Source organism: Sparus aurata, chromosome 19 (assembly GCF_900880675.1).
Source record: "Sparus aurata chromosome 19, fSpaAur1.1, whole genome shotgun sequence".
In the NCBI taxonomy this organism is placed as follows: domain Eukaryota; kingdom Metazoa; phylum Chordata; class Actinopteri; order Spariformes; family Sparidae; genus Sparus; species Sparus aurata.
In genome coordinates, this window is record NC_044205.1 from 29,918,512 (window position 1) to 29,939,757 (window position 21,246).

Here is a 21,246-nt window from a genome sequence, read left to right on the forward strand (position 1 = left end):
TTAACAAATCACTGTTTAAATTCCCAGTTTCTAAGCAACCTGTTGTAGGTTCAGAGATCTAACCCTGTCTCTTCTAATGTTTATGTGTGTGTGTGTATATAGCTGTCAGTGATCTTCATCACTGCACTGGCTGCTTCTTCATCATTTAAATTCCCCTTTTATTCTGAAAGTCCTTCCAACAATCAGACTTCAGCAGTCTACAAAATAAAAGCTTTTCAACACATGAACATTACAAAACAAACAGTTTTCCATCTGCAGTGTCTCACATGTCTGTTGTAATCTACAGTAATATAGTTTCACACAGCAGCTTTAAGATGAAACATGTAGTGACTCTGCTGCACACCTCTCAGAGCTGACAGCAGAGCTGACAGCACCTCCTCAGAGCTCGGCTCATTAGCTGGGCTTCCTGTTAGCATTTAGCATTTATGACGTCAGCTTCAGGTGAAAGTGGTTAACGTGAGTAGTGTTTGTTGTGAAGCAGGAGTCTCGTCCAGTTACAGGTTTATTTTCCCTCTCAGATGATCTCTGCTCCCTCTGATGTCTAAAGGTCAGTTATGAGGAGAAACAGTCTCTTACTGTTCTGGTTCAGTACTGAAGCCTGGAGGTGGATCCTCTTTGGACCGGTCACTCTTCAGAGACAGTAAGTCTGCAGACTCTTCCTCCACCTCTCTGTCGCTCATGTTCTGGTCTGAAGTCAGTCTGAGAGGTGAAACATTAACAGTGAAGACGAGCTCAGAGCACAAAGAGCAAAGAAACATCTGTTCATCAGTCACCAACAACTCTCTCAGTAACAGTCTCGTGTTTTATTCCTTCAGTCAACATGGAAATAAGTGAATAACAGTAAAGTAATAAAATGCTGTGTGAGCACTCACCCTGCATCAGCTCCCTCTGCTCTGTCCAACAAATGGAGTCTGTGAATCTGTTTTTACTTTCAGTTCATTATTCCCGCCCAGCTCTCACACAACTGGAGCAAATGTGGAACCCGTCCCTTCATCACCGACCACGTTACTATTATTATTTCTAAATATTATATCAGCCCGCAGCAACATAACGTCATAGCAAAGACTATTAAATCACGGAGAGACTCGGTGTACTGTACCTGTCCTCTGTGAGGGGGGCGGGGCCAGAGGCCAGCTGCCCGAATCTAACCGGACCGAGACCCCGAGACCCAGAGAGAGATTCACTGATAGTGGAGCGGAACCACAAGGTCCAAAAGACTGAAACCATCCGGCACCCAGTGAAGGAAAAGAAGGAAAGAAGAAGAAGAAACACGTGAAGAAGATGCAGGTACAGTGACGTCACTGTGATGAAGTGAATGAAATCAGTAATTTAATGCAGGCGTTTTCATTATTATTACTTTTATTAATGTTAGTGATGTTGTTTTGTATGTTCCACGCAGGGTTAAAAAGGTTTCAACAATACATGTCATACACATCTTTATTTTTTAAAACATTTTAAACATGTTTATCTGTGAATGTGCTCAAATAGTTTTTTAAACACAATCTTTGTGTATGTTTTTAACATCTTTTTAAACACATTTTAACACCTTTGTGTGTTTTAAAACATAGTTTGAATACATTTAAACTGATTTTTGTTAAAAAAAACATCTTCACTTAAAAAAACAACACAATTTAACAACTGATCTTTTAAACACATGTTCACTCATCCGACGTTATCCCACATTAACGCTGACATAGTGGGCTGAAACTCTGAACATGATCTCCCCATTCCAGTAACTACATTTATCAAATAAAATAATGAATAATCTTGAATAATAAATCTTGCCACCTTATTTTGCTCACCTCTATTTAAGTGGGAACAATGAGTCTGTCCTTGATGCTGTAGGAAGGAATAAACGCAGATCATCCTCTACCAGCAGCCGTGACCGGGACTTACTTTTAATCACTGTCACACAGGTGAGTGGAGGTGAAGGGGATGAACACTTTTACAGCCTTTTTGGTGAGGTGGAGGAACTCAGTCTCCACAGCCAGTGTGCAAGTGACACTTCACTCATCTCATGTTTCAAGTCCATATTAGAGTTCAGCTCGACAGGGGCCTCCTCCTCCTCTGGCAGGGTCAGTCCATCTCGGGGTGTCACTGGGATATAGAACGGATTTCTCACCCACTGATTTGCCAAGGTCTCCTCTCCAGAATAGTCTCCAAACTGCTCACACAACCCCTTCAGATGTGCAATGACCACCTGTTGTACACAGTCCAGTTGCAGTCCTGTCTTCTCCACAACACCCTCCAAGGTTGGGAACAACTTTTTCCTGAATGCAGAGACTTGATCGTGTGCCAAAAAGACATGGCACTCTGTGCCTTGCAGAAAGGTGTGCAGTGTGTTTATTAGTTGGTGGCCTTCAACACATAAATAGGTAATTTCGCCGAATTCATCTAAAAGCGCCAAATTTGGTGCAGATAATAAACAGAGGGCTCATGAAATTAAAGCTCATGTTTCTGTACATGGATATTAAATTAGTGTTTTTTGTTGATTTGGCTGTGATGCAGCATGTAATCTGCAAAGTAACTAAAGTTGTTGAGTAAATGTACTTAGTTACATCCCTCACTGAGCTACTTAACATCCCACTTTTCTATAGGAAGACATATTTCCTACGGGCACTGCACTAGTTCATGTAACAACAGGGAGAGGAGACCACAATCATTTTCTGTCTTTTTATTTTGAACAGAAACAAACTTCAGTGACTGATGCTTTGTAGTCGTGCTCACAGTGTCTGCTGGAATCATTTACTTCACTTTCTTATTTCTTCATTCTATATTTCTGTAAGTCTGATTTCCTCAGTGTGTCTCTCTTTGTTTTTTAAGTGTGTGTCCTGCAGACATCTGACAGTCTGTAGACTCTGTTAAACACATAAAGCACAGAATGGATTGTGAGTCTCGTTGTTGTTCTGCAAATAATAGAATCTGTGAAAAGATATAAACACATGAAGAACGGAACAAATACATTTAAACTATAATCAAGCACTAAGCAACAATTAAGAAGTAAGAATGATACACAATCTTACTTTAATAACTCTGCACCTGCAGTCTGGCTGCTGCATACTGATATCAATCTGCAGGATGATTAGAAATACAATGTGGACATCAGCTGCAGTTCTTCATGACACCACAAGGTGGAGCTACAACACAGAGCAATAAACTGATTTTACAGTTAACTTCACAATAGTTTAACAGGCCTGTGTGTGACTTAAAATGCTTTAACAATAATAATAACAAATAATAATAATATGTTTTGTTACTACTAAACAGTACAAGATAAAGATCCAGGTGGAGGTCCAGGTGGAGGTCCAGGTGGAGGTCCAGGTGGAGGTCCAGGTGGAGGTCCAGGTGGAGGTCCAGGTCCAGGTGGAGGTCCAGGTGGAGGAGGTGTGTGAGTGTGGAGCAGAAGGAGTGGAGGAGTGTCAGTGTGTCTGCAGAGACTGTGTAGAAGGACAGAGCAGCAGCAGAGCAGTCCAGATACACTGATGATACTCTGTCACATCCAGAGGAACACAGGGATGATGCTGGACTGGACATTGTGTGTGACAGTGGAGCTGATCTCAGAGCAGTTCACACTGCAGCACTGACAGTCATCTCCACTTGTTGTGATTGGTCCGTCAGTCACTGCTGGATGAAGCTCTCCTCTCCACTCCACCTCCCAGTAACACGGCCCAGTCAGAGCCTCTCCACCCACCAGCTGATGGTGCTGCTTCAACCTCTCTGGATCATCAGGACACAGCTGATCCTCTCAACACCTCCACCTTTCTCAGCACTCTGATAGAGACCGCCACTTCCATCTGATGAGAGAAGCAGAGAGACAGCAGAAGTGATAAATGAGTGTTTCCAGAGACTCCCTCCATCAGCTGTCAGTCAGTGATATAAAGACCAGCAGGACTTCAGTCCTGTTCAGACCACAAGTGGAGCGGCTGTGTAGCGTAGCCAGCTTCCTTTCAGCTTCATGTTAACGTGTTGGAGTGAAGCTCACAGACCTGCAGACACTTTGGACATCAAGTCTGTTTACTCTGCAGGTTTCACTGAAGGACACAGTGGAAATAAACTGCTGACAGTCCCTGAACGCATCATTACTGCAGGAACACAGATACTCACAGCTCACTTTAATGATGATTTACTGCTGTTAAAAACCAGAGTCTCACTCACATTTAAAGATTTCATCTACTTTGGAAACATTACATGACAAATGTGTAAATATGAAGTCTGTTATAAAATATTTGGACAAATCAAATGACACATGGGCAGATATAAATACAAGGTTAAAGGTCCTACATTGAACAGTAAAACATCAGCTGTGGTTTCTGGACTTCAGCAGAGGTTCTGGTCTGTATACAGACCACATGGTTACTAAATGTAATGATGGTTCTCTGAAATAAGAGCCTTCAGTCAGACTGATCTGAGAGCTGTGACAAACATGAACTGATGAGTTCTTCAGTGTTGAAATGAGAGAACAAACACTTTGAGATCAGATCTGATGCTCCGACAGTTTGATGAATGAGGACACTGTCTCTATACATCCTGTGATGCTGTCAGCTGTGATCAGCTTTATTTCCTGTAGACATGAACACAACAACAACAGTCGTCTTCACATCAACTCAAACACACCATCACAACAAGCTTCTGGCTCGTCTGATTGGCTGACTGTTCTCCTCTCACAGCTTCACTGAGGAAAGCAGGAAATACTGGATCTTTACTTTGATACTGTGTTTAGTACAATACTGCTGAAACCAGCATGAACTGACTCCAACCCTCTACTGACCTCAGAGTCTCCAGTCTGCAGTCTGGACTCTCCTTCAGATCACACAGCAGCTTCAGGTCTGAATCCTTCAGGTTGTTGTTATACAGCCACAGCTCTCTCAGATGGGAGGGGTTGGACTTCAGAGCTGAGGCCAGAGAAGCACAGCTGATCTCTGACAAACTGCAGTCCCACAATCTGAATAAAGAATAAATGATGGAGATAAAAATCACTTTATAATCTAATGTGTGTAAATCAAATGTTAGTTCAGAGGATCTTCTGTTAACAGATTAAATCATAAACATTAATTTACTTTAACAACTAACTGAACATTTTCTACAGTTATTTTAAGAAACAGAAGTCTGAAGACTGAACTTAGATTAAAAAAACATGAAAATATGAACCAAAGGAGATTTATAACTTCATGGATGTAAGTAATGTATGAATGTAAATTAAATATTAATTCAACAATAACTGACTCCAGTTTCTCCAGTCTACAGTTTGGACTCTGTAGAAAATCACAAAGCAGCTTCACTCCTGAATCCTGCAGCTTGTTGTAACTCAGGTCCAGCTCTTTCAGATGGGAGGGGTTGGACTTCAGAGCTGAGGCCAGAGAAGCACAGCTGATCTCTGACAAACTGCAGTCCATCAATCTGAATAAAGAATAAATGATGGAGATAAAAATCACTTTATAATCCAGTCAGATGTGTTCAGGTTTTAAATGTGTAGCTCAACATTACTGTGTCCTCATCAATGAGCTTTTCTCTAAAATGAGTAGAGAGACTTTGTCATTGTGTTATTGTGGATCATCATCAGCCTTCTACAGACATCGTCCACATGTCAGCACAACATTCATACAGCTGTTCATGTCAACACAGATTAATAACAAGCTGCTGATCTCAGTCAGGTCTGGATCAATGATCACATCAGACATCATGTTAATTTTGTTCTTTCATTCTTTTCTGTTTCTAATTCATTAAAAATACTGAGACAGATGTTTTCTGTAGAATTCTAAATTGGCTGATATGTAAATTTATCACACGGCTCTTCTTAATGCTGCAGAATGCTCCATTCACTTCAATGAACCTTCCAAACATTAATTATTTTCATATAACTGACCGTTGCTAAGCATATTTGACCGTCGTCAAGGAAAGTGGCCTTTCTGCCTCTGATTCACGTATTTCGTATCACTCCGCGCTCTAAAATCTTTGCTCTGTAAGTAGTCCGGTCACTCATCACCGCAGAGTCTTCGGCTGCTAAGCGACGTCAGCTGATCTGTAGTCTACTTCATATCAGGAAAAACTGCTCCTAGGCCACTAGTATGGATGAGTTTCACATTAACTTTAATATTCTTGGTAAATACGGTGATTTCAACTCTTGGCAAAAGGCTGAGTCGTCGTCACCGGTCAAGAAAAGAAAAAGAGAGGAAAGCAGCGAAGAGGGAGAAGAGAAATGGCGTCGGTTTGGTGAACTATATTTCTCTGCTGAAAAACACTGAACGGTAACAAATAAACTGTAAAAAGACAAACTGTGTCAAGTTTTCTTTAGTGTTGACAAGTGACCGTGTAATAAGCAGGATAATATATAGAACGGAGGTCACTATCAGGAAAATAAGTCCCGACAGGACGAACCGGACGGTTCTGTTCGCAGGGTTGCCAACTCTCCTGATTCACGTAGGAGACTCCTGATTTTTAACCATATCTCCCACAATGCTCCCGGTCCATAACATCTTCCCTTAATCTCCCTTTTTTACAGTGAAGGAAACAAGTAAGATTGTGGGGGATATTTTTCGCAGTATCTGGCAACCCTGGCCTGCATGCGCGTATGAGGCAGGCCAGGGTTGCCAAACTAATAATAATAAGATGTCACCCGCTGGTGGTTTCTGTCTTCCCGCTCAGTTCAGCGTTCAGACAGAGATGGATAGAGTCAGAGAAAGAGTGACACCTGACACTCCTCCAAAGAAAAGAAAAACTGAAAAAGAAAAAAAGAAATATGCGTCCAGATTTAACACAACATGGACCGAGACCTTCCCCTGGGTCAGAGCCAGCCGGTGGAGAACCCAATATTGTATTTCTGTACACTCTCTTTTTCAGTACTTTTGAGATTTTGAGGAGGGAAGGATGTATGTATTTTTCATTTAATGTGCAATAAATACTGCATATTAAATGCATTGCAGTGTAACTGCCTTATTATTTATTTATTTATTCAATATATGTTAATCCCAAATTAGAATTTTTTTTTTTTCTTAGCCTTTTGGTACTCATTTCAACAATTAAAACTGCTAATTTTTTCATTGTCCTCAGTGGTAAACAGAGTCATTTATTGAATATAGAAGAAACAACATTTTCAGAACAAGGTTCCTTCATCAGGTTTAAAATACAAGGCAGGAAATGATGACAATTTATATGCACACCTGGTGAAGAACCTTGTTCCTTGGGCCGAAACACAGATGAAAAAAATCTCCCTATTTTTCACAACCCAATGTTGGCAAGTATGGGTTCGTTCATCTTACATATTATATACACAGTGTACATATATTACAGTATTAGGCAAATACAGTATTTAAGTAAATGCATCACTTTACAAACAGCTGTTCCAGCACTCACTCTCTGCTCACACGTTCAGACTTCATCATCATCATCATCATCAGCAGCAGCTGACTGACTCTGAGCTTCATCCTAAATCATCTTCTAAACTTTACTCAGTAAAGTAAGATGCTCCATTCAGGGCTCGTACACATTTTTCAAGGTCAAATTCAAGCACTTTTCAAATTTGTCCACCTTATTGCTGGGGTAGAATACATATCTACAGGAATATATACACTCATTTTTGTACATTGTATTATGCTCTAAACATCTAAAATCATGTTTCATAACGGCAAAAAAGTTTGGAAATTAAAGGAGAACACAAAGTTTTATCCAAAAAAAGGGAAGCCACTTGGTGTTCTTCAGGAACACTCGCACCGAGACAATGAGAGACTGAGAGCACCCTGTAATTTTCTTTTTTGACATAGATCTTTATGTTTCAGAATGCAGTGTTGGGAGTAACGCGTTACAAAAGTAATGCAATTACTGTAATGCATTACTTTTTGCTGTAACACAGTAATGTAAGGCATTACAAAACAAAAAAAGGTAATATTTTACTCAGTACAAATCTCAGTAACGCGTGTTATAATGCATATAATGCTAGAGAAATATTGATCGAGGAGAAGATGACTGGAAGGATGTGAAGAACATTATAGTTAAGTGCATTTTGTGTGCAAAACCAAAAGATCTCTCTACCTCGCAAAATAGCACAAGTCCTTTAACGAAACATCTAGAGCGGTGTCACACTAACATTAAGCTAGTGACCAAAAGAAAGCAAACTGAGGATGAGAGCGGAGAAAAAAACATTCTCCTGTTCTGCGATGCTTAAACCTCAAGAAGCGAGGAGACTGGTGGCAGAGTATGTTGTCAAAGACATGCTGCCACTTTCAACAGTGGATTCTCCATCTTTTAGAAAAATTGTGAGCAAGATCCCCGTCCAGGCGAGCAATGACAAGGTAAGCTATTATTGCCTCAACAGGTTAGTGCTGCTGGGCTACTGACTGTAATATAAATATAGCGACATAATGTCAGTCTGTGTTACATCAGTTTGTATCCAGATAAAACATACAAAAACTTCTGTTAAACACAATAAACATTAGCTAAAGGGCCTTACAATGTAGGCTCCCCCCTGTTTTTGAAAGGTCTGCCCAAACTGAATTTGAGTGTTAACATCGACCATTTTGAGATGTACGACCACTTTCTGCCCCATGAACAGATTTAGGCTACACTGGAAATCAGTGTGTGTGTTTCAAAACATTTCAATACAATGTAGATGCATTCTAAGAATCTGTACTGTCCCTGATATATAGAGGAAGGTGGGACATGTTTATGCATCATGCATGTTTAATCACATCTAGAGGACAGAAGCTTTTAGAAAATGCTTTCCCTTATGTTAATAACGATCAAGGTGTTGACATACACAAAGTTATGACACATACTGATTTTTCAATATAAATATTCTCATGAAACAGGTAGTGCACCCCAAATGTTTCAATTTTAACACTGCAATTCATGTTCAGTATGGCCAGCCCTTTCAAAAACTGTTGTTTTCAGTGTTAGTGGTTGTGAATGTTGGTGAAAGTAACTTAAAAGTAATGCAATAGTAGTGTAATGCCTTACAATTAGAATACAGTAATATCACAATGTAATAAAGTTACTGAAATGACAGTAACAAGTAATAAATAATGCATTACATGTTTGGAGTAACTTGCCCAACACTGTCAAAATGTGTCACCTATCTGTTACTGACTCTGGCACTTTAGCTCTGGTGTTAACCAGTGTGAGTGACTCGTCTGCTGACTGGCTGTGAGCAGCAGGAGAGATGCTCTGTGCAGCATAGAGCGCTGTTCGCTTATTCATCAAAGTTTATTAATATTGAACGTGTCATCAGTCCAAACTGCATCAAATTCCACCTTCTCCTCAGCCATCCTTCTATTGCTACCAGGCTGCATGTGTGACGACACACACACACAGGCCACAGACTGCACACACAGACAGTCAGGCGCTAACTTAACGAGGTCACGTAACGTGATTAATGGTCCGCTAATTATTCCTTAGCGTGTTATGGTTTAGCTAACGTTAGCGGTTAGCATAAACAAAGTGTTAACATGCAGTGTTGGCATAAGTTACTCAAAAAGTCTTCACTTACATGTCATGTGACTTTAGAGCGCAGACTCTCCCACTGCACACATCTGCACATCCTTTTTGCAGACTTTGCGTGACGCCACTCTTTGATTCGGTCCTCGTCATAACCATAGTTTGTACTTATAATTTTCAAGCCAACGCTCGTTAACACAGCAGCCTCCCGGCATGTTGTCATCTCCTACTGTCGCTCTTCGAAGGGGGCGGGGCTACACACAGACTGGCAGGTCTCAGAGAGGCTCAGCGGAGCCCAGGAGAAAACATCTCCACATCCGGTTCTCTTACTGATTTTATCTCTCCTTGTAATAAGCAAACTATCCAGTCCATCTCAATTTTGTGAAAGACAGAGTTATAATGTCAAGCACTTTCAAGCACTTAAACTAAAATCCAAGCACTTTTTAGGCCTTGAAAATACAACATTGAAATTCAAGCACTTTCACGGATTTCAAGCACCCGTACGAACCCTGATATATACTCATGATTATTTATTTTTTTCACTGTTTATCATAATTATGTACATTGTATTATGCTCTAAACATCTAAAATTATGTTTCATAACGGCCAAATAGTTTAGAAATTAAAGGAGAACACAAAGTTTTATCCAAAAAAAGGGAAGCCACTTGGCGTTCTTCAGGCACACTCGCACTGAGACAAAGAGAGACCCCGAATCCAAAAAGAGCACCCTGTCATTTTCTTTTTTCACATAAATGTTGATGTTTCAGAATGTGTCACCTGTCTGTAAGAAGTCTTGGCTTGCCATCTTATCTTACTTTATTAGAAGTAAGTAATGAAAGGTGGAGAAAAGTGAACATTCCCTTTAACAGACGTCAGCGCCTGGTGTGACGTTACAGAGACAAACTAACAGTCAGTTTCTGACTCTGGCACTTTGAGCTCTGATGTTAACCAGTGTGAGTGACTCGTCTGCTGACAGCCTGTCTGCACTGAGCGCTGTTCGCTTATTTATCAAAGTTAATATTAATATTGAACGTGTCATCAGTCCAAACTGCATCAAATTCCACCTTCTCCTCAGCCATCCTTCTATTGCTACCAGGCTGCATGTGTGCTGACACACAGGCCACAGACTCCTACCATGCCACCAGAAATCACAACTTTGAAGAGGCTCGCCATATCATTCAAAAAGTGCTGCACAGGGAATCATTTATTGTGTTTACCTTTCTTGTTTATTTGTCCTAAACAGCCAACAGTGCGTATCACTGCTTACTTAAATGTTATATTAGTAAATCATCATTTTAAGGGTCTCGGGCATGTAATGTCTACTCATGTTCTTATCCTTCTCACCATCTTCCTTTCTTCCCAGTGTGTGGGACTACTTTATGCATGATTAATTACCGTATTAACCGGAATATAGGACGACCCTGATTATAAGACGACCCCTCTTTTCAAGACTAATCTTCAGAAAAAGACTCTGATAACCAAAATTAGTTTCTCAGTAACAAACTCACATACCCTCCTGTCAGTCTCTTGGAAGCGGCCGCTTAGAGGACCACGATAAGCTTTCTCTTACTGTTAGCGTTTTCAGACGGTCTTTTTGGACCCGCCATCTTCGGACGTTACACTCCGTAACTCCATATTTCTTGGCTGGCTGACAGTTGTTTGGCACCTCCGCTGCATTGATCACCATTATCTTAAAATCAGCATCATAGCTCCGCCTCAGATGTCTGTTAACTTGCCACACTTGATCCACTTTGCTCCGTAAAATCACCGCGTCTCTCCATTTTTCATCTCCTGTCACTTCTTCTCCGCTGTGATTGACAGATAACCGCAGCCACAGTGTCAGTGACGTCTCTACAATAAGATGGCGCCCTCTGCTGTTGCGGTCGTGTAGCGACCCAGACAACTATCAGCATGTGTCAACGGTTAGACCCCGATTATAAGACGACCCCACTTTTACACATAATTTTCACCGAAAAAAAACTTGTCCTATATTCGGGTCAATACGGTAATATGGATGAATATCAAAATATGAAGCTCTAACCAAGTTGTGTAAACTACTAGGACAGACACTGGTTAATTATGGAATGATTCAAAATACTTCAACTTCACTTCACAGTAATATAGCTAGCTAATATAAACAAACACCTGATCAATGTGCACTAGCAGCAGGCGAGCCATCTAGCTAGTGCATGTAGAAGTATTAGGGCTAGTGCTAACAAGCAACCAACTTTATCCAGCTAGCTAGCGTCTGTGTAAGAAACTACCCATTCATTTGCATTGTGGAGGAGAGCAGAGAGGGAATGTGGAGTCAGAAATATATTTGTCAAACATTATTTGTTCCACCATTTCAATCATTTCTTTTTGCTGTGAATGTAAAATGTGAAGAATGTGAAGTCTGAAAATACATTTGTTCAATTTTGAATAATTTAGGGTATTTTTATTGGGGGGGACAATTCATGCATGGCTAGCATAGCATAAAGTGTTAACGTGCAGTGTTGGCCTAAGTTACTCAAAAAGTCTTAACTTAGATTTCATGTGACTGGAGAGCGCAGAATCTCCCATTGCACAAATCTGCAAATCTTTTTTGCAGACCTTGCATGACGCCACTCTTGATTCGGTCCTCGTATTAACCATGGTTTGTAATTACCATTTTCAAGCCAACGCTCGTTAAAACAACATCCTGCTGGCATTTTGTCATCATCTCCTGCTGTCGCTCTTCGAAGGGGGCGGGGCTACACACAGACTGGCAGGTCTCAGAGAGGCTCAGTGGAGCCCAGGAGGGAACATCTCCACATCCGGTTCTCTTACTGATTTTATTTCTCCTTGTAATAAGCAAACCATCTTAATTTTGTATCCTCTGTGTGTGTGTGTGTGTGTGTGTGTGTGTGTGTGTGTGTGTGTGTGTATGTGTGACAGAGACTGGCCTTTATGTATAAATGTCAGTTTCTGTACTAACTCCAACCCAGTTTGAGTTCAGACTGAATTCTGAATCAAATGTTCAGACTGACAAACATTAAAAAGAGCTGCGTGATTTGTGCTCAGATAAACACAGAAAACAAGAGAACTGAAGGAAACTAAAACATCTGTGACAGATTTAAATCAGGTAGATATACAGTGTATAAGAGAAAAAGACATGAACTGACTTCAGAACCTCCAGTTTACAGTTTGGACTCTTGAGTCCAGAACACAGCAGCTTCACTCCTGAATCCTGCAGGTTGTTGTAACTCAGGTCCAGCTCTCTCAGATGGGAGGGGTTGGACCTCAGAGCTGAGGCCACGACTTCACAGTGAATCTCTGAGAGTCCACAACGACTAAATCTGTGATGACAGAGAAAAAACTTCTTCATTAAAATAGACACTGCAAGTTTAATCACAAAGCAAATGAACATGAGTGGCTGTGATCAGCTGGTCAGTTGTTGAGTCTGAGCTGGTCAGTCACTGATCAGCATGTCTGTGGTTTAAAACTGAGCACCTCCTGTCCACATGTCAAACCCAAACCAGCAACATGATGAACACAAATCTGAGGCTTTAGACAAAAGTGTCCATCAAACAGCTGTAATGTAAAGTGTCATATTCTAACAACCAAGATGCTGTGATTTGTTTGTTTCACTCTATTTAACATGATGTTGGAGCTATTTGGTTGTTTGTTTGTTATTGATGATGTTTGATTAGTATAGTTTTATTTTGATTCAATTTGTGAAATTGTTTTTATTATGAGACATTTGAGGTAAATATCATTGTTGTGTTTAGCTTATTTAGTTTTTTGTTTTTAAAGATGCACCAGTGTGTCAGTTCATACAGCACGCCGGCGCTGTGGATCCAAAAGAGCCGTGACGGTACACGACATGATGATGATGTTTCTTTTTCAACACATTTCCCCGGTGTCCTGCTGTTAAACTAAACATGTACCTGCTGTCTGTTTATAATCACATGGATGCTGTTATAATGTGCTGTGGTTGAGATCCAGACCCACCAAACATCCTGAAAAGAGTCAAAGTTAAGTTTTTCCCTTTTAATTACATAATTAAATAATCACCCTCAGTAAACTGGACGCTGTCTGACTCTCACTCGCAGGGAGGGAGGCTGTTTTCTGGGGAAAGTTCACTGAAGTCTCTGTCTGGAGGGCTGACCGTCATCATGATTTACAGTAAAAATCACAGACGCTGGCTCACCTCTGTGGTTCTGATTCTACCTCCGGAGGCGGATCAGAGCCGCAGTGAAACTGTCACACAGACGGTGATGCAGAGAATCGCTGCATGATTCCTGCACTGACAGGGCCGTGTGAATGAGGCTAGTGTGACTGTACACAGCAACTTGTAGTTCACATCTGTTTTTACATTTTCACTAACTATGTGTTAAAGTGCAATATATCACAATATGCATCGTATCACAATGTATCGTGACACATATTGAATCAAGTCCTTGCTGATACTGAGCTGTAATTATAATTGTATCAGTGACAGTTTGTGTAAAGTGGAGTTCAGGTGTGTAACAGCTTCACTTCTTCTCTGAGCTCGGTGATGATAAAATCCTCCACTGAACTGAACCGTTAAAGACGCATTAAAAAAAGAAACAGTGCACAAAATGTGGATTAAAATCTCGACTGTGGAGACATTTCTGAAGCCTCCATCACCCAAAGAAAGACAGTGAGAAGATGACAGAAGCTACTAGTGTTCACTAGTTTCATAGATAGAAACACAACAATGATTTTTATAGACATTTCTAAATGAACATGTTTAATTGTTTGATAAAGAAACAGGTTAAATACTAATTTAAGGAAAACTTTTCCAATATGGAGGTTTTATATGGTACATGTGTCTTGAGGGAGGATCTCTACTCTAACACTGATGTTGTTTTACAGTCTTGATAATCACATCTGGACTTACCCAGCCTTCCTGCAGTTCCTCACAGCTGGAATCAGTCTCTGTCGTCCCTCCTCTGATGTGTTGTACTTCCCTGTGCCCAACTCATCCAGAACCTCCTCTGACATCTGCAGCATGTAGGCCAGAGCTGAGCATTGGATCAAAGTGAGTTCCTTATTTGTTTTTTTGCCCGACTTCAGGAACTTTTGGATCTCCTGATGAACTGAGTGGTCGTTCATCTCCATCAGACAGTGGAAGATGTTGATGCTTCTGTCAGGAGAGATATTTTTCTTCCTTTTCTTCTTCAGGTTGTTGATGGCTCTCTGGATGAGTTCTGGACTGTTGTCTGTCTGACCCAGCAGACCTGCTAAGAGTCTCTGGTTGGACTCCAGAGAGAGGCCATGAAGGAAGCGAACAAACAGGTCCAGGTGGCCATTTTTACTTTCAAGGGATTTCATTATTGCTCCCATCAGAAACACATCAAGTGTTGAATCAACATGTTTCTTTCCCAGAAAAGCCTTAATTACCTTTGTGTTCCTGTTGGTGAAACAGTGGAACATGTAGACTGCAGCCAGAAACTCCTGAACGCTCAGATGAACAAAGCAGTAGACTGTTTTCTGGAAGATCACACTCTCTCTTCTGAAGATCTCTGTACAAACTCCTGAGTACACCGAGGCCTCTGTGACATTAAGACCACAGCGCTCCAGGTCTTCTTGGTAGAACATAATGTTTCCTGTCTCAAGATGTTCAAACGCCAGCCTCCCCAGCTTCAGAAGAACTTCCCTGTCAGCCTCCGTCAGCTCCTGTGGACTCGTCTCACGTCCCTCATGGTACTTCTGCTTCTTCCTCTTTGTCTGAACCAGCAGGAAGTGTGAGTACATGTCAGTCAGGGTCTTGGGCAGCTCTCCTCTCTGGTCTGTAGTCAACATGTGGTCCAGAACTGTAGCAGTGATCCAGCAGAAGACTGGGATCAGACACATGATGTGGAGGCTCCTGGAGGTCTTGATGTGTGAGATGATTCTGCTGGACAGATCTTCATCACTGAACCTCCTCCTGAAGTACTCCTCCTTCTGGACGTCAGTGAAGCCTCGTACTTCTGTTACCCTGTCCACACATGAAGGAGGGATCTGATTGGCTGCTGCAGGTCGGGAAGTGATCCAGACGAGAGCCAAGGGAAGCAGCTTCCCCTGGATGAGGTTTGTCAGCAGCACGCTGACTGATGACTTCTGTGTGACATCAGACACGACCTCATGGTTGTTGAAATCCAGTGAAAGTCTGCTTTCATCCAGGCCGTCAAAGATGAAGAGAAGTTTACAGACAGCGAGCTTCTCTGCTGTCACCTTCTGTAATGTTGGATGGAAAACATGGAGCAGCCTGAGAAGACTGTACCGCTCATCTCTGATCAGGTTCAGCTCCCTGAACGACAGCAGAACCAGCAGACTGACATCTTGGTTTTCGGAGCCCTCTGCCCAGTCCAGAGTGAACTTCAGCACCGAGAAGGTTTTTCCAACTCCAGCGACGCCGTTGGTCAGAACGACTCTGATGCGTCTCTGTTGGTCAGGTGAGGCTTTAAAGATGTCGCAGCACCTGATTGGAGTGTCATGGAGGGTCTCCATCTTGGAAGCTGTCTCTAGCTGTCTCACCTCATGTTGGGTATTAACCTCTTCACTCTGTCCCTCTGTGATGTAGAGCTCAGTGTAGATCCTGTTGAGGAGGGTTCCACTTCCTGTTTCATCACTTCCTGTTCCATCACTTCCTGTTCCATCACTTCCTTCAGTCACACGTTCACATCTCATCCTCAGACTGATCTTATGTTCATCTAAAGCCTCCTGCAGAACAACATTCACTAAAGAAAAAGGGAGAAAAGTGTGAGACAAAACAAAACACAACGACAATCTACATATAGAGCCCATCAACCCTCTGTTATTTGTAGTTACATGTAGCAGGTGATATTTTTTTGATAGTCTTACATTGTACACTGCTGGTCTGACCGGCTGGTCTTGACCTGGATCTTTGTCCACACTGGGGACAGGAGGAGTGTTCTGATGAAGCAGACTGGTCCCAGTATGAGGTGATGCACTGTCTGCAGAACCAGTGTCCACAGCTGGTAGAGACTGGATCCTTCAGGACCTCCTGACACAAAGAACAGCAGGACGGCTGCTCCTCCACAGAAACATGCCTCCTCTTCCTGTCAAGACATCTTTTATTTTTAACTAATATGATTTGTTGGTTGTTGATAAAAGGTACAAAACTAACAATACTCTCTTGAAGTGTAAATTCTCTGATGGAAGTTCTCATTTTGTTTGCTGCAGAAATAAAATAAGATCCATTTCAGTTTGAAACATGATCTGAGCTGATAGTTCTGCATCCAAAATGTGATGGAAGATTGTGACTCATTTTTTTTTGTGTCTTAGCAACTACATTCTTGTTGACATTTTAATAGATTAATACAAAATAAACGTTGGCAGAAGCAGCTGAAGTTTGTTTCAGTTCTCTTCAGAGGAAAACGACACAATGACTTCTTTGTGTCACTAGTTTTACTTATTAACTACATAATAGTACAATTTTTAATAGATTAGAACACAAAATAAGCGTTGACAGAAGCAGCTAAATATGAATCATATACATATATTAGTATCAGTTCTCTTACTGTGTGTCTGAAGGTCCATTACTGAAGTAGACAGGAAGACCTTTGGACCGGTCACTCCTCAGAGACAGACAGCTGGATACTGGAGACTCTGCTCTCTGTCTGTAGAACTGAACTCTGCAACAACATGTTTTTATTAATATCTCATGAATCTTTGATAAATTCTCTGAAGACAGCCAACTGAGGCGCCTCCAGGACAAAATGTTAGCACTTAACATTTCTGCAAACTACAAATATGTCCAGATTTGTACATGTAATAGGCTTCATACCATACTGACATCTTACAGAACGTGTCATATCACAATATTATTCATCATATATTCGTCATTCAGGAAGCTGTAAATACACAAACTGCTGCTGCTGTTGATAATTAGGAGGTTTCAAAGTTTGTTTCAGTTCTCTTCAGAGGAAGACGACACAAATGACTTCTTTGTGTCACAAGTTTTGATTAGTAACTTAATTTGAGTAGAAAATAAAATTAAAATAAACAGAATAAACGTCGGCAGCAGCAGCTGAGCTTAGTCATGAATATTAGGAGCGTTGTGAGAAGACACGAACACAGGACGCTTTAAACCTGCACAGGGACGTATGTCGGTGGTGACAGGAGACAGTTTCCTCGTCTTTATAAAGGAACAATGCACACTGGATGATTGGAGAGGACATCGGGGTATTTTCTCATGATCTTAGGATAGTGTGTAAAGTATTGACCACACCTGAAATAGTTTACTGTCAATGTACAGACGCAGGTCCAGATATCTGCCAGGAGGTGGCACTGTCCACGTCTGATGACTTGGATTATTTCAGGGCATTTAAAGATACTGAACACATTTTTCAGTCTGGATTGTTTAAAGGCACCTGAGTATTTTAGACTAACTGGTTCTTAACAGGGCTGAAAAATACAACATACATTAGAGGGTGAAGTTATTTTTTACTTTTCAAAATACTCTGACTCGAAAAACAGAAAAGTCATAGTTGGAAAAAAACAAAACACAACAAAGATGAACAAATGAAGGTTCATAAATTAAACCTCATATATTAAAAGCATATTTGATCAGATTAAGACAGGAAACCTGACATCCAGACCAGAACATCTGGGCTGTCAGTGCACATTTAGTAAAGGTCTATTTGAGGATGTTGATTAAATGTTAACATTTAGACCATATTTCACCAGAATTTGCAATCCTGGCTTTCAAATGACAAATCTGTCCCACTGTGAAGGATAAAAGGTAAATTTAAGGCACAAAATAAAGAAGTATAAAGAAAGTCACTGCACCGGTGCGCCTCGTACCTCAAACCTTCACTTGTTGCCTTTTTCTCTACAACTACGAGTGTCGTTGTTCACAGTGTTTGCTCATGCGCGCTACAGCAGTCAGCGCAATCGTGTTGTTTGACATTAACGTATAAAATACTCGCGTTACGGGTTCCGGGAAAGGTCTTGTTGTCACTCATCAATGTAACATCTCAGCCTGAACAAATGATCACAACGAGTTACACAATTTAATTGTGTTATGTGACACATTCATGTTGTAACTGCATCTTCAATCAACATTGAAATAACGGCTGCTGGTCACTGGCTCAAAGTTTCTGCTATTGATTAGTCAGACTGGCTACGGTGGCTAGGCTAATGTTAGCCATGTTAGCTAAAGCTAGCTCTGTCGTTAACTTTGAGTAGTTTATAAGCAGAAATGTAGCAATATTACTTTACTATCATGTCACCCCTTAGCAAAAAGTAGTATACTTGAAGTTCATTTTATTAAGTATGCTTGAGTATAAGTATAAGTATAGCTAGTATACTATGGACCATGTACTTGTAGCGTACTAGAAAGTATACTAATCTAATACTTCTTCGGACTAAATTGGAACATTTTAAGTTTATAAAAGTATACTTTAAGTATACTTTATAAGGTCATTTTAAGTTTACAGAAGTACACTTTCAAGTATACATCAAGTACACTCATCTATATACTACTAGTGTACTAAGTATATACTTTTAGTCCACATTTTAGTTTATTAACATGTAAGTTGAGGGGTAATACCTCAAAGCAAGTGTGTGTAGTGAAAACATTTTTATTCTGCTAAATTAAATATAAGCACAACTCAATGACGCAACCTTTTTCTGTACTTACATCAAGATATTGTAAGTATTAGCACTTGTAATGTATCTCTCTAGCAAGAGATTCACCATTTATTATCAGACATGCCCACTGCTTAACAGACAACACCCCTTCACTCACGGTACATTTTTATCATCTTTGTTAATTCGACACAATTTAACCACAGAACAAGGATGTGAATTAAACCGCAACCGTCTTACACATCATCTTATTCACAAACACATTCATGAACCATAATTACACTAACAACAACAGAATACCCAAGAGTCTTTGCGCCACAGTCCACAGTATACTAAAGTACAAGTATAAGCTTTAGTATTAAAGTATAAGTCTAAGTATTAATGTACTTAGTCTAAGACTATTCTTTATACTTTTCAGTATAAGCCAAGTATACTTCACTATACTTTTCTTAAGTATATAAAATGTAGTATATAAAAAGTACACTTCAAGTGTACTGCCTCAGTTTTAGTATAAAATAAGTATACTTGTAGTACACTTGAATAAACTACTTTTTGCTAAGGGACAAGCATCCCACGTGTCCTATTATTAGGAGTTTAAAGTTTGTATTAGTCCTTTAGATTAGATTACTGATTACATTAGAAGGTGACTGACAGCTGTCACAGGTAAGAAGAGGAAGATGAGACTAATTATTTTAGTTTCACAGACAGTTTGTTAGATTTAGGCAGCAAATACATCTCAGTAAATAATGTCACATAAAACACACAATCAACCAGTGGAATCAGAAAAGACTGAAAATTAGTCAGATAAATAAGTTAGTATCAGTTCTCTTACTGTGTGTCTGAGGGTTCTGGTTCTGTACTGAACTGTAGAGGTTCTTGTTTGGACTGGTCACTCTTCAGAGACAGACAGCTCGACACTGGAGACTCCATTTTGTTCTCTGTTTCCTCCACATGATGACTCATTTTCTGGACTTTAATCTCTCTGCAAGATAAAACAGCAGCACTGGCTGAGACTGAGAAACAGGGAGTAGTTCACAATCTCCGGTTCTCCCTTCACACCCACAGCAGCAGTGTACAGTATAATATATGGAGACAGATCTCCACTCAGTCAGCTCTCTTTAAATCTGTGTCTGTGTTCTTGCGTTACACTTAATGTGTTTTATTCAGCCAATCACAACTTTGTGTCCACATATGAATCAAAGTGTTGAGTTCATGTTAGCAGTTCTTTCCTCTCCAGTCCACAGGGAGAACATTCACTCACAGACTTTGGCAGTGAAATAAAAAATGTTAGATGAAGACTCACCCTGCATCAGCTTTAGATTCCTCCCTCGTCTGTCGCCTCAAACTTCAGACAACTGACTGAACACTTTCACTTCCGAGGTTTCTTACCTGTTCTTATATCCTGGATCACATGATCTGCGCTGCTCCTCCCCTCTCAACTTACAGGTATCAGGTGTGTGTGTGTGTGTGTGTGTGTGTGTGTGTGTGTGTGTGTGTGTGTGTGTGTGTGTGTGCACCAGCACAGTAAAGCACTAATGTAACAGCATATGAATGAGAGCCAGACTCATATACTTCTGTTGAAAACTACCTCAGGACACTTAGAAGAACTATTAGAGGACCTAAACAAGCATCTTCATCATTTTATCTACCAAAGTAATATTATGATTATTAACACAAACCTGTTCACAGCTGTGTGGACCATCCAATCAGCAGAGAAGACATTTATAGAAACAATAAGGTAAGAATGGTCAGAAATACAGTAAAACCAGTGTGATATTTCTGTGCTGTCCAGCAGACAGACTGGTCCGCTGCACCATGAGTGGGGTTATGTCTCCGCTCTGTGGAGTTATATGGGGCTGTACAGCCGTGTTCTGTTTCTTTTTTATTCCTGTTGTCATTAACAAATGTGGCTGCAGCTTTGAGCCTGGATGAGCACCAGAAAACATTTTTATTAAAGGTTTCAGGGGGAAGGGACACTGGTGTGTGCTGTTGTGACACAGCTGGGGCTCCACAGAGTTCCCTGCAGGTCCCACCTTCCTCCTCTTCATCTGGCTGTGAACTGACCAGAACATGCCCTCTCTGAACATGGCGGGAACAGAACATCTTTCATCAGGTGAAGCAGTCGTCCGACTGGAACTGCCAGCTCCCTCTGAGGACAGAGCACTAGGTGGTGTTGCTTCTTCTTACCCCCGTGAGCAGCAGGGGGCTGCTTGGTTCCCCTGCGTCACCCTGGCAGCA

At 40.9% G+C, this 21,246-nt stretch overlaps 2 protein-coding genes across 2 annotated transcripts in view; both read right to left on the reverse strand.

Moving 5' to 3' along the window:
- The window catches only part of LOC115569840 (NACHT, LRR and PYD domains-containing protein 14-like), a gene marked incomplete at its 3' end in the record, with an annotated part of 58,026 nt that extends 57,033 nt beyond the window's left edge, over positions 1 to 993 (reverse strand). Inside the window, exons 1-2 of the mRNA XM_030398004.1 lie at positions 873 to 993; positions 577 to 699 (exon numbers count right to left, since the gene is read on the reverse strand). Coding sequence (XP_030253864.1) covers positions 577 to 680 — 104 coding nt within the window. The remainder of the gene's footprint in view (positions 1 to 576; positions 700 to 872) is intronic.
- Positions 994 to 12,519: 11,526 nt separating this feature from the next.
- LOC115569980 (ribonuclease inhibitor-like) lies at positions 12,520 to 14,451 on the reverse strand. The gene is made up of 2 exons (XM_030398235.1): positions 14,312 to 14,451; positions 12,520 to 12,743 (listed from the first exon to the last, which is right to left on the reverse strand). The coding sequence occupies exons 1-2, from the start codon at positions 14,422 to 14,424 to the stop codon at positions 12,521 to 12,523; spliced, it is 336 nt and encodes a 111-aa protein (XP_030254095.1). The 5' UTR covers positions 14,425 to 14,451; the 3' UTR covers position 12,520.
- Positions 14,452 to 21,246: the final 6,795 nt, after the last annotated feature.